We start from the raw sequence: 13,121 nt of genomic DNA, 5'->3' as shown, positions 1-13,121 counted from the left end.
GCTGGTACAATTGCAACATTTAAAAAGCATTTGATGGGTATATGACTAGCAAGGGTTTGGAGGGATATGGGTCGGGTGCTGGCAAATGGGACCACATTAATTTAGGATATCTGGTCGGCATGGACGTGTTGGACCAAAGGGTCTGTTCTGTGCTTTACCTCTCTATGACTCTATGTAAATCTCTCCATTTACTCCCAAGTCCTTGAAGTGGAGAATGTCCGTTGCGATTGTGTTGATGTGGAGGTTTAACCCCTCGAATTCTCTGTGTGTCTGACAGGCACCGCATGCCGAAGGAGCAGTGGTGGCTGAGGGTGCGGCCCCTCCTGAAGATGTTAGCCAAGTACCAGACGCGTTTCGACAATTACATCACGGGCAAGGTTGAGCACGTCAACAGGCGCAGTCTGAGCGTTGAGTCCGGTTTCTGAATCAAGCCGCCACCGGCACCCATCTCCCGTCACCACGTTTTAACCTCGTTATAGCATGAACCTACCGTGAAGTAGCGTTTAAAAACTGCTTGCATTTGTTATTGCACCTGTTAATGTAGGAAGGTAACCCCAGGTGCATCGCAGGGACTCAGCTGAACAAAAAGAGAGAGGGAAGAGTTATCAACATCAAAGATGGCCACCACCTCAACCCAAACGGGTCATGGGTCAGATTTAATTCCAGTGAAGACTGGATTTGGGCCTGTGAGAAATGTATTGCCTCAGATACACCCATCCTTCGTGAAGACCCTGTGCTGACCTACAGCCGTTTGTGGCTGCATTCATCATCTCCACTGCGTATCTCAACCTCTCGCAGCCTTTCTCACTCCATCCCTTTCCTGCCCTCTCTGTCTTTCTTTCTCTCTGTGTGTCTCTCATCCCTTCTCTCCCTCTCCTCTGCCCCCACCTTGTTACCTTTCCTCACTGTTCCTTGCTGCTACTGAAACTATAGGAGGATAATCACAGTCCTCTCACAGCTTGAGACTTCACTGTCCCTCGATCCTGTTCCAGGCTTTGCTTTCGGAATTGATTAGTTTTTTTTGTTTCACTTGTCTGTGATGTGTGAAACTTTATGGGCCGTTTAACTCAACCAGCGAATTGCCGCCAGGCTGGGGAGTAGGGAGTGCCGATAGGGTTCCTCCGTGGAAAGGCTGCTAGCTGTGATCCAGGATAAAGGTAAATCCGAGAATGAGAGGGAAAAGGTGCTGAAAAGGTCCATGGTGTGAACTCTCCAGCTGATGTTCCTTCTGCCTGCCCTATTAGCCACTGTGAGTAGCTGGGTTAGAGCAGCGTCCTCCCCAGTCACTCTCTCAGAAAATTCGAGATGTCACTGAGATAGCTACCTCCATTTCTAAATGCAGCGGAGTGCCGACACGTTAAATCGAACACTGTGTGTTGTGTCTGTGACATTTGAACTCTCCTCCGTCACTCTGGCCATGCTCCATGTGTCTGAACTGTTCAGAGCAGCTCCTGAAATGCAGCCCTTTGACAACACTCTATGGACACTTGTTGCATATCGTTGATAATGTCCCATTAAAAAAAATGAATTGAGAAACTTGATAACTTCCTTCCCTTCTCTCGGGAGCCTTGGAATTAAGAATGGATGTTTATCCAAGGTTGTTTTAATATAGAGAAGATTCAAGCTTTTAAAAGGCTTAAGGCAGTGCTATCCTCAAAAGACCATTTACAGAGGACAGAAACGGCTATTCTCCCCATCAGTCCCCCCGATTATTTATTCAGACTTAAAATGTGTCCATTTTAAACGAAGGTTCAGCCAGCATTCAGTCAAGGATGACAAACAGTGATCCTTCTAAATGTTATGGGCATTATTCTCCAATCATGTGACCGTTGCCGTGAATCATGTGATTCCCTTGTGAGGCCAAAAGGGGAACAAGATCTGACTATCATGTGGGTCAGTGTGTAGTGGGTCAGTGTGTAGTCCTTTCGAGCCAGGCTGTGGGACAGCGTCTCCTCCACTTAGCTGGTTGAAATACATTCCACCTGCCAGTGGGCAGAAAGGCAGTGTGGCACAGGGCAATGGATTTGGCACTTGCCTGGGTGATGGACTAATAGACTCCTTCCTGACACTTGGATCAGGGTCAGACTACTCCATATCTGGGAGGGTGCAAAGCCGGATTTCCCTGTCAATACACAGTCAACTGTTTTTAAAGTTTCAAAAGATGTGACGAGCACAGTTTTTAACACAGAGCAGGCTTTTGCTGGCCAGTAAATGCACCCATTGCAATGTGTCTGTGCACTGTGTGTGTGTGTATATGTATAAAACTGTTCACCTTGTACTGTCAGTGGATTGTGACCTGGATTAGATTAAATTGTGTTTAGTGATTAAATTTGTATTGTGCAATGGCTTTGAGTGCTCACCTTCATTTAATTACGTCTCATTTTTAAAATCCAAACCCCGCCAGCATCCCAGTCCAAAAACTAAATGATTATTTACAAAGCCATCTCATGCTTTGCGTATGTCCATGCAAGAAACAGGAAGGGTGCTAGGAATAATTTTTTAAAAAACACAGATGAAAGTTTCAGTGGCAGTGAGTTAGGGAAGATCAGGGAGAATATGTGGTGTAGACCATGACCGTTATCTATTATTTGGTGGACTTTGGGGGTTTTGGTTTGTGGTTTCTTGAAAGTGGAGTCACAGATAGAGGGGGTGGTAGGAAGGTGTTTGGTATGCTTGCCTTTATTGGTTAGTGCATTGAGTACAGGAGTTGGGAGGTCATGTTGCAGTTGTACAGCACATTGGTTAGGCCACTTTTGGAATACTGTGTTCAGCAGTCCTGGTCTGCCTGCTATAGGAAGGATGTTGTGAAACTTGAAATAATGATTAGCAAGGATGTTGCCAGGATTAGAGGGTTTGAGCTCTAGGGAGAGTTTGAATAGGCTGGGGCTGTTTTCCTTGGAATGTCAGAGGCTGAGGGGTGACCTTATAGAGGTTTACAAAATAGTGAGGGGCATGGATAGAGTGAATAGTCAAGGTCTTTTTCGCATGGTAGAGGACCAGAAGGCATATGTTTAGGGTGAGAGGGGGAAGATTTAAAACTGACCTAAGGGGCAACTTTTTCACACAGAGGGTGGTACGTGTGTGGAATGAGCTGCCAGAGGAAGTGGTGGAGGCTGGTACAATTACAGCATTTAAAAGGTTACATGAATAGGAAGGGTTTGGGGGGATATGGGCCGAATACTGGCAAATGGAATAGATTAATTTAGGATATCTGGTTGGCATGGATGAGTTGGACCAAGGGGTCTGCTCCTGTGCTATACAACTTGTATGACTACATGAGCATGTTTCAAGTCTGAGGTATTTGAGAGATATCTTAATCCAGTGTATTAGAATTCAAACATAAGTAAGCAACCTTATCTGCTCAGTGACCACTGCCTAGCAGTATATAAAGACAACATGAGAATGAAAGGGCGAGACTGCATATAGAAAGAAAAGGGTATTTCTTCACTATTTCCAGTGGCTTGAGAGGTAAGCCTGTAATGATCCTTGAAAATAGCTTTCACCTGAAGTTATAAATGGTAGCCTGTTCGAATGATGAAGATGTCGCAGACAGTGTAAAATTATTTACTCCCATCCAATAAACACTGACTTAATTATGGTTTCATTGCCTTGCAGTCAGATTTAAATCCTAATCCAGTTGAAGAGGTTCTGCTGATTAATATAGCAATGAATTATTACAAGACAGTGTGATAAAAGGTTGTTCTGGATAATTAATTTCTTCCCAATCACTGTCCTATTAAGTTCTGCCTGTTCTAACCACCAGGCTCTCTACTTTAGCAGAATGAGGCATTCCACCCCTCATTCATTGAGGAAAAAGGCAAATGCCGTAAAGCATCATTGGACCTTTATCTCTCCTAATTTTCTGTGGATTTCTTTTTGGATTTGAAGACGCTCACTCCTTCCTGAGGTACACTTCCATGGATATTGATTGGACACTCCATGAACTAGCTACCTTTCTCTGAGAACCCCTTTGACAGTGAGTACCAACATACTAGCCTACCAATGATGGGGAAGGTGGCGCGGATCTAGAATCAGAGTCCTGTATTCACAGCGTTTGGGCTGGACTCATTAGATAATCATCAAGAAACCGAACTGGAGTTGATTGAACCCTGTGGTTGCTGAGGGCCAAGTTCAGTTTATTTCAGAGTCTGGGCATGGGTTACTAGTGATCTGTCGAGCTCCTCACCTGGTGACAAAAGCTCACCAGGCCTAGAGTGTTTGAAATATTAAATAAAAACCAACATATAAACATCACGCCATCTGTATTAATAGGTACGTGATCAAATTAGGGTTTCCAAGATAAAGATTTACACTCAACCTGTTGTGTTACATCCCATGGTCAGTACATTAGTATATCCTTCAGACAGATACTTATGACCTGATCACTATCATAGCTTGTCCTCTAAAAGTATAGAAATCTCCTACTCCAACTTACCACAGTTCTGTTGAAACATGACATGCTATTGAAAGCACACCTATAACTTAATATTCCCCTGAGCCCTAGTTGTCAGATAAATGCAATGTTTGTATGTAATTGTAGCAACAATAATCATGGGTTGGATCTTTCAATACCACAATGTCCATGTGGTGTTGTGTTACAATGGGATGATGTTACAATGGGAAAATTTAAGGATTGCTACATCGGAGAAAACGCCTTGCTGGAGGCAAAGGCATGTTTGGCTGTAATAGCTTGGTGGTAAAAACCTCATTGAACACCAACTCGCTACTCAGCATCAGTTTCTGAGAGTACAGACATCTATATTGATCTGTACGTAAGGCAGCAATCACTAAGAAGACAGGGCTGATCTATTTTAATTGGAATGTAAGCATATTTTTCAAACTAAAAGAAATTTCTACGATTCATTTTTTTTAAGAAAAGTTTACAATCCACTCTTCAGTTGAGGCATTAACTAGTGCTGGAAGAAACTGTCCTAACACATTGACAAAAGTTAACAATCTCGCAACAGTGGGCGAGTCTGATTCCTAAAAATGGAGCACATTTACCACCCAGGGAGCTGTTCAGGGAGAGGTGGGCACTGCAGGAAGTGGGGTGTTTTATTTCCCCCTCCAACCCTATTTTGATTTAGTCCCTACCCTCCCCTTCACTGTTTGATCACGCAGCATTGCCCTTTGATGTGAAGGGCACTGCTTGTCACTGGCCACTCGGGTGTTTCCTTTCTTCCTGGTGGTGGGGAAATGAATAAAGATTTGTGCATCTTGTGTCTTTCACTGTGTCTCACACCTGCACACAGACACACCATAGGTGCTGGGGAAAAGATAAGCACTACCGTAGTTAGGCGGTAGTGTGGGGGTTTTATATTAAACAAAACATAACCAGGAAATAGCATTACCAATAAAGAAAAAAATGGAGCACTTTCAGTTTCTGTCATCACAAAGCTTTATTTTTAATTTACATTGACCTGAAGGTAGAATTCCTGCATTTTATAGCAGTGTCATCGTTAGCAGAAACCATGGTCTTGAATGGCTGCCTCTTGACATCTTTACTGAATTGCAGTTGTTTGAACAGTTCTCTGTTCCAGATCAAGTGATAAAAAAATCCCAAGAGCTTTGAAATGCTTTCTTGCCATGGGCAAAGAAGGGTTTATCAGAATTAGCACCTCCAGTCTTCCTGTTAATAGTAAAGAAAATCTAGAAAAATGCTGTCCAAGACCAGCTCAAGATTCGGATTCCCAGACTCTAATTCACATCTGTGAGGCAGCTGCCTCAAGAGCTGAAAATGTGTTGCTGGTTAAAGCACAGCAGGTTAGGCAGCATCCAAGGAACAGGAAATTCGACGTTTCGGGCCAGAGCCCTTCATCAGGATTCCTGATGAAGGGCTCTGGCCCGAAACGTCGAATTTCCTGTTCCTTGGATGCTGCCTAACCTGCTGTGCTTTAACCAGCAACACATTTTCAGCTCTGACCTCCAGCATCTGCAGACCTCACTTTTTACAGCTGCCTCAAGAGTCTACTAACCAATTAGTCAGCAGATGCTGTAACAGTGACTGTTGGACTGCTATTGTCTCTACACCAATTAAAGCTCCTGGAAAGGATCTTCTGGCCAAGAGACAGAGTGATGCCATTGACGCATTACTTGAGGATAGATGCAAGTTGTAAATTAATAACGACAGGACAACAAAATCTACATGCTTTAGAAGCAGGTTATGTTATAGCCACAGTTGGTAAATGTGGGCCAAGCCGAAAACAATTCTAACACACCCACCCAAAAGCTGCCCCAGCTTTAATTGATTTGAAAGTAGCATGTGGCTCAAAGGGACATTGGTGATGTGTGGGAAATCTGGTTCCAAAGGCCAAACCTGATGGTAGAACAAAAGACAGGTGCAAACACAGCAGTGAGGTTCAGAGTCTAGATTAGAGTGGTGCTGGAAAAGCACAGTAGGTCAGGCAACATCCGAACCCAGGTGAAAGGTTCATTTCAGAAGATGACTAAGCTTTCTGGATTGTTAGCTTAACACACCTTGTCAGAGTTATAAAGTGATCTGAATCTTTTACAACTATTATGTCCTGAAAAGACAGGATGATACACACAGAAAGCTAACATTGACATGAGAGCATGTGCCAGCATTTTACTCCTAACCATCCTTTTTGTGTGAGTCTATCAGCTGAGGAAGCCCTTGCCATGATCACCACAACCAGATCCATGTGTGATGGGGCCGAAAGATCTCAGACAGCACCTTGTTGGCCCGGGTGTTTTAAGACTGGCTTTCAGGCCCATTTAATAATGTGGAAGGCAGGATTCGCTCCCACTCTGACAGAACACCCCTGTCCGAAATGGATCACAAATCAGAGTGGAGGTTCACTGCCTGAGCTCAGTACTTGTGTAGGGACAAGCCCCATAGTCAGTGTCCGCCATCCTCCAAAGACACTCTGCTGTGACTTGTAGACAGGCACCTCCAGAGTCCAGGACACACTGAACATTGGGGAAGCTGACCCCATTACTGAATAAGAACAAAACCCACAACTAACCCTTCCCCCCCACATACCCCATATCCCCCCACAGTGTGCAGGGGTCTAGAAATTAGGTAAAGGCCCTGTATGTTTGACATGAGATCAATGTTGCATACACAATGTGTTTTTGTAAGTGAGTTGCACCTTGCTGTTCACTTTATGTGATGTTCTGGTAGTATTATTGCTGGACTGTTAATCCAGAGACAAATGGCAAATGGTAATGTTCTGGGGACCTGAATTCAAATCACGCCACGGCGGATGGCAGAATTTTAGTTCAATAAAAATCAGGAATTAAGAGTCTAATGATGACCATGAATCCATTGTTGGAAAAATCCATCTGGTTCACTGATGATCTTTGGGAATGAAAACTGCCATTCTTATCTGGTCTGACCTACATGTGATTCCAGACGATTCTGGATGGGTAATAAACACTAGCCTAGCCAGCAATGCCCAGATCTGGTGAATGAATCTTTACAAAATTTATTCAAACTGTTACACAAATGCATCTTCACGTTTCTTGAACACAGTCGATTTTGGGGACCAAGAAAAGCCTACAATGCAGCCCAGCGTGGTGATCTCTCAGCCCAGTAAGGCGTTCTCTCAGCGTGGACCTCCAGCTCCAAGGTGATTCCAGAGCTGTCTCCCAGCCTTGGGAGCCTCAAGATGAAGCCCAGTACCATCTAGAGTCAAGGCCCGACGTGGACTAGAGGCTAGGTGGATTGGGCTGGAAGGGCTATTATTCTGAACCTTATATTTCCCTATTTTCTAATTTATTTCTACAATCTGTGATACTGGATGTTTTATTTCTTTATCTTTCTAATTTTTTTCCTTAAAAATCTGTACCTTTTGTACCTAAGTATGTGCCATAAGCAGCGACTTGTAAACTCTTCACTACACGTGATAATAAAGCTAATTCTAATTATAAATAAGGCATGGGGCCTAATATGGATAGGCCAAGTACATGGCAGTCTGGACTAAAGAGCTCCATTCCCTCGTACCAACTTCCCTCAACCTGATTAACAGAAAGAAAATCATAATTAATGAGATTGACTCTTTAATTAATGTTTATACTAAGCCATCTCCACTCGGCAGTGCAGACCTCCTGTGAGCTGTGTTTATCACCATTGCAAAAACTGCTAGTGAGCCAAGTTTGTGTTGCCCTAGCGTGATCCTAATTAACCTGGCACGATCGATCCAAATGTCAATCGCCAATTATAAAGACGGCTTGGTCAACATCGCCATGCCAACCGATGTCAGAACAGAGATGCGACATCATCTGAAGGCTCTGAGGGAGCTGGTGGCCAATAACGTGACGGATTGCTGGATCCCGCTGACAGCAGGGCTGGGCCGGGGCAGGTAGGGAAGAGTTTCTGTCCCCATAAAGGAGCTTCCGGGCCTGACCCATGAAATCCTGGCAGTGTATCCAAGCCAGCTCAGCAACAGGGTCTCAAACCTACCAGCATCCCCTTCTCCTTCCTTCCACATCCATAGTGCAAGTGTATTTCCTTTTGGACAATGTCTCCCCACATCTTCTCTCTCTCTCTTTCTCTCTCACTCTCTCTCTCACTCTCTTTGTCTCTCTCACTCACTCTGTCTCTCTCTCTCTCTCTGGCTGTCTCACAGGGGTGTTGGATACAATTTTAACAGACGCTTGACACCCTTGCTCAGTTAAGAGACCATTGCTGAAGAATGAGACTGGCCAGAGGATGACAAGAACTATTCAACGACAATACTGACTTTCAGAAGCACCAATTTTTTGACGGACAATTGGATGGCAGTTAGGAATGGGAATCTGTAGTGTTCCTTGACCTCCCCCCACCCCCACCGACACACACACACACACACCTTTCTTTAATCCAGGCAACACTGAAGCCAAACCCACCCACGTGACATTAGGAAGTGCTGACATGGGGACTTCCTCCTGACACAAGAAGCAAGGTTAATCATGGCAGTGGTTTCACGTTCAAGACTCCTAGTGTAAGATGTAATAGACCAGATGTTATTTTTACTTGCAAGGAAACAGTAACTTTCTCACTTCGCCAGTCACACTGTCATGAGTTACTGACGCCAGCAACGTGAAAGGAATGTGTGAATGGCTGAGCTAATAAATATTGCTCTGCTGGGAGAAAGTGAGGACTGCAGATGCTGGAGATCAGAGTCGAGAGTGTGGTGCTGGAAAAGCACAGCCGGTCAGGCAGCATCCGAGGAGCAGGAGAGTCGATATTTCAAGCATGAACTCTTCATCAGGAATTAATCTCTGCTGGGATCTGTCGATCTATCATTCTCACAAAGTTGGGCTCCACGTGTTACGTTCAGTACTCTCCACTTGTCTGGATGAGTGTGACTCCAACAACAAGAAGCTTGACACCATCCAGGACAAAACAGCCCGCTCGATTGGCTCCACATCCACAACATCAACGTCCTGCACCGCCAACACTCCGTAGCAGCAGAGTGTCCTACCTACAAATCGCACTGCAGAAATTCACCAAAGATCCTCAGACAGCACCATCCAAACCCACAACCACCTCCATCTGGAATGACAAGGGTAGCCAATACATGGGAACACCACCACTTGCAAGTTCCCCTCCAAGTCACTCACCATCCTGACTTGGAAATATATCGCCGTTCCTTCACAGTCGTTGGGTCAAAATCCTGGAATTCCCTCCCTTAGGGCATTCTGGGTATACCTATAGCACATGGACTGATGTGGTTCAAGAATGATGTGGAGGTGCCAGTGTTGGACCGGGGTGTACAAAGTTAGCTACCTGAGCAGTGCTCCAAGCACTTGTACTTCCAAATAAACATGTTGAACTATAACCTGGTGTTGTGTCATTTTTAACATGGTTCAAGAAGGCAGCTCACCACCACCTTCTCAAGGGGGCAACTAGGGTTGAGCAATAAATACTGACACTTCCCAGGAATTCATTCAACAGTAATCTTCCACGGTTACTACTCTCAATGCCATTGGCTTTCTCTCATTCTTTAAAAATAAATGGCAGAGGTCTGAAAAAGGGAAGTTAAAGATTAGTATACACCAAGAGGTTCAGAAGCAAGATATAACATTAAGAGTGTGAGTCATTGTTTAAAAAACCATTAGCTGTAGTGGCAGTGAGCAACAGGCTGTATTTTTCCAGTAGGAAGACAAAGGATTTGCCAGGTCAGTGTAATGTTTACTGATACCACCAGATGGCAGCCATCGTCAATCTTTGAACAGATTGGCTCCAAGCTTTGCCTTTCCATCAGAGTCTGATTCCCTTTGTCTTCATTCCAGTTTGATTCATGTGTTTTTTCCCCCCATTTTCCCATCGCTTCACTCAGAGCTTTAATCCCCTTGGAGTGACACAAGCAGCTACCCCCTCCTTCAAACCAGTATCTGCTTCTGTGCATTGTCAGCCCACGGGACAGAGAAAAGGGTGCACACTCACTCACACACATTCAAATATACTTACCCAGCACACACTCACTATCCTTAACCAGTACTCACTCACTATCCTTAACCAGCACATACACTCATATACTTAACCAGCACCCACTCGCTATCCTTAACCAGTACTCACTCACTATCCTTAACCAGCACCCACTCACTATCCTTAACCAGCACACACACTCATATCCTTAACCAGCACACACTCACTATCCTTAACCAGCACACACTCACATATACTTAACCAGCACCCACTCTCTATCCTTAACCAGCACACACTCGCAAACACTTAACCAGCACACACTCACTATCCTTAACCAGCACACACTCACACTTACACTTAACCAGCGCAAACACTCTTACACTCCGACACTAGCTCACACCCCACGAACCCACTCACATTCAGATACTCATACCCTTACAGATACTCACACTCATGCTCCAATATGCACTCATATTCACACCCAGATTCACACTCAGACAATAGCTCACATTCAATCATTCACTCACTCAGACACAGATAAACACTCACTCCTGCTCACTCAATCACACTCACACTAAGATACACAATCACACTCAGACACTCACACGCTCGAACTCAGCCAATCACACACTCACACTCAGACACACACTCACGCTAAGTTACACAATCACAATCAATCGCACACTCACACTCACATACACTAAGTTACACAATCATACTCTGACACCCAGACACACACTCACACTCAATCACACACACACTCATGCTCACTTACTCACACTCACGCTAAGTTACACAATCACAATCAATCACACACTCACACTCAGACACGCTCACACTAAGTTACACAATCATACTCAGACACTCAGACACACACACACACTCAGTCACAGACTCAGACACTTATTGTCACTCACGCTAAGATACACACATGCACTCAGACACACATACACACTCAGACACTCACACTCAAACACACACACTCACGCTCAGAGCAGGGCCAGTGCTGCTGTTCCTTGGAGACGGCAGTTAGCTTAATGAAACTAGGATGGAAGACAGGATCGGAGAACTGTTTCTCAAGGCTCCAAAGAATTACTGTAAAAGGAAATGCTGTAAGGGGTGAGAAATTGTGCAGGTTTCAGTTGTCATGTGAAGGAGTGACAATGAGAGTGATTGGATAACTAACGATTGGAGAGAGAAACAGCAGAGTGGGCTCTGAACCAAGCAGTAAAGGTGGCAGTAGATCTCAGATAATGGACAGGGAAGCAGCTAAGGTTGCGTAGTGTGTGACTGTTCACCCCAATGTGACCTACTGGACAGTAACTGGCACCAGGAATAGCAATGCTGGTTTGGTTACAGGAAGCACATAAAGACAAGAAATGGGAGCTTCGTCCTGTGGGGTCAAGGGTGAACTTTAATATTTTAAGAGGTGGAGTATTTCAGAACAATAGAGAAATGTTCCAAATTACTCAAGGAAAGGAAAAGTAATGGCTTCCCTGGAGAGAATGCTGATGAGTTTAATGGCCCAATTAGTTGACAGTGGGGGGAAAAAAGACTTAACGCTCTTGACAACAAGATAGGTTCCTCTACACTTACTTTCCATCGCCATGGTAACTAGGGAAGGGAAAGCACCTTCTGGGAATTGATCAGGAATCTATAAGATTGTCCTCAGGGAGAGAGGCAGAAGTAATTGATTCAGAGTTTCGCATTTTCTCTCGAGCTGAGAAAAGAACCCGAGGTTGTGACACTGAGCAGTAACTTCCCTGTGAATTAAACAGTGCATGTTATCCTGCATTCTTCTATCACTTCTACCACAGTCCACAGGGTGCCTGGCACTGAGGATGGACGAGATTACTGCTGAGCTAGGCCCGGATCAGCTCCTTCACCACCACACGCAAATCAGGAGCCATGGCTGGTGACCGCAACGAGAGATGGCGACCCGCTCTCGGACAACGAAGCCCTTTATTGCTGACTCATCTGTTTGCACGTCTTGGCAACAACTGGGGTTGGAGGCGGGGGGAGTAGAGGTGCGTTGGAGCATGCCCCCATCTCTGTGCACCATGCTGTTCCAGAAGCCCATATTTCCTAGGTCATCTCAGCATCTCTCCTGGGAGGGGAGCTGGGGCGGGGGATGGAGGGGGAGGGGAGGTGTCTTCCAGGAACCGTGGCAAATGTCACAGGCACCCTGCCTCGAAAATAAACCAGGAAAGCCAGCCCTGCCCCTTCCTGGGGACCATTAGCAAGCCAAGGCTTTGGCAGAGGACACAGAATGGCTTTCACAAATAATTCCAGGGACGAGAGCCTTCAATTCAAATGGTCCGACTGGAAAAGCTGGAGTTTTTTTCCACTTAACAGAACAGAAGACAAATAGGAAACTTGATTAAGTGTTTAACATCAGGAGGGATTGGATGGAGGATTAAAGAAAACCTGTTTCCACTTCCCGAAAGGTCAATAACCAGAAGGCACTGATTTAATATGATTGGCAAGCGATTCAGAGCAGACACGTTCTGCCCAGAAAGTGGTTAGCTGTTGTTATGCACAGCCTAGTAAAGGAAATCAGCTCAATAATTCAAAGGTCAAAACAAAATCACACAATACCAGGTTATAGTCCAACAGGTTTATTTGAAACCACCAGCTGTCAGGGTGGCACAGTGGCTCAGTGGTTAGCACCGCTGCCTCACAGTGCCAGGGACCTGGGTTCGAGTGCAGACTAGGGCAACTGTGAGGCGTTTGCACACACTCCCCA

The 13,121-nt window shown here is 45.0% G+C and overlaps 1 protein-coding gene across 1 annotated transcript in view; it reads left to right on the top strand.

The window, feature by feature from the left end:
• LOC132817264 (ATP-dependent 6-phosphofructokinase, liver type-like) overlaps positions 1 to 2,347 on the top strand; it is a 62,149-nt gene extending 59,802 nt beyond the window's left edge. Inside the window, exon 22 of the mRNA XM_060827639.1 lies at positions 278 to 2,347. Within this exon, the coding sequence (XP_060683622.1) occupies positions 278 to 425 (148 nt within the window). The 3' untranslated portion in view covers positions 426 to 2,347. The remainder of the gene's footprint in view (positions 1 to 277) is intronic.
• The last annotated feature ends 10,774 nt before the right edge of the window (positions 2,348 to 13,121 follow it).

The sequence above is a fragment of the Hemiscyllium ocellatum genome, chromosome 7 (assembly GCF_020745735.1).
Source record: "Hemiscyllium ocellatum isolate sHemOce1 chromosome 7, sHemOce1.pat.X.cur, whole genome shotgun sequence".
Lineage (NCBI taxonomy): Eukaryota > Metazoa > Chordata > Chondrichthyes > Orectolobiformes > Hemiscylliidae > Hemiscyllium > Hemiscyllium ocellatum.
Note: the sequence above shows the minus strand (reverse complement) of the source record. Positions and strands in the feature narration are given on the sequence as shown.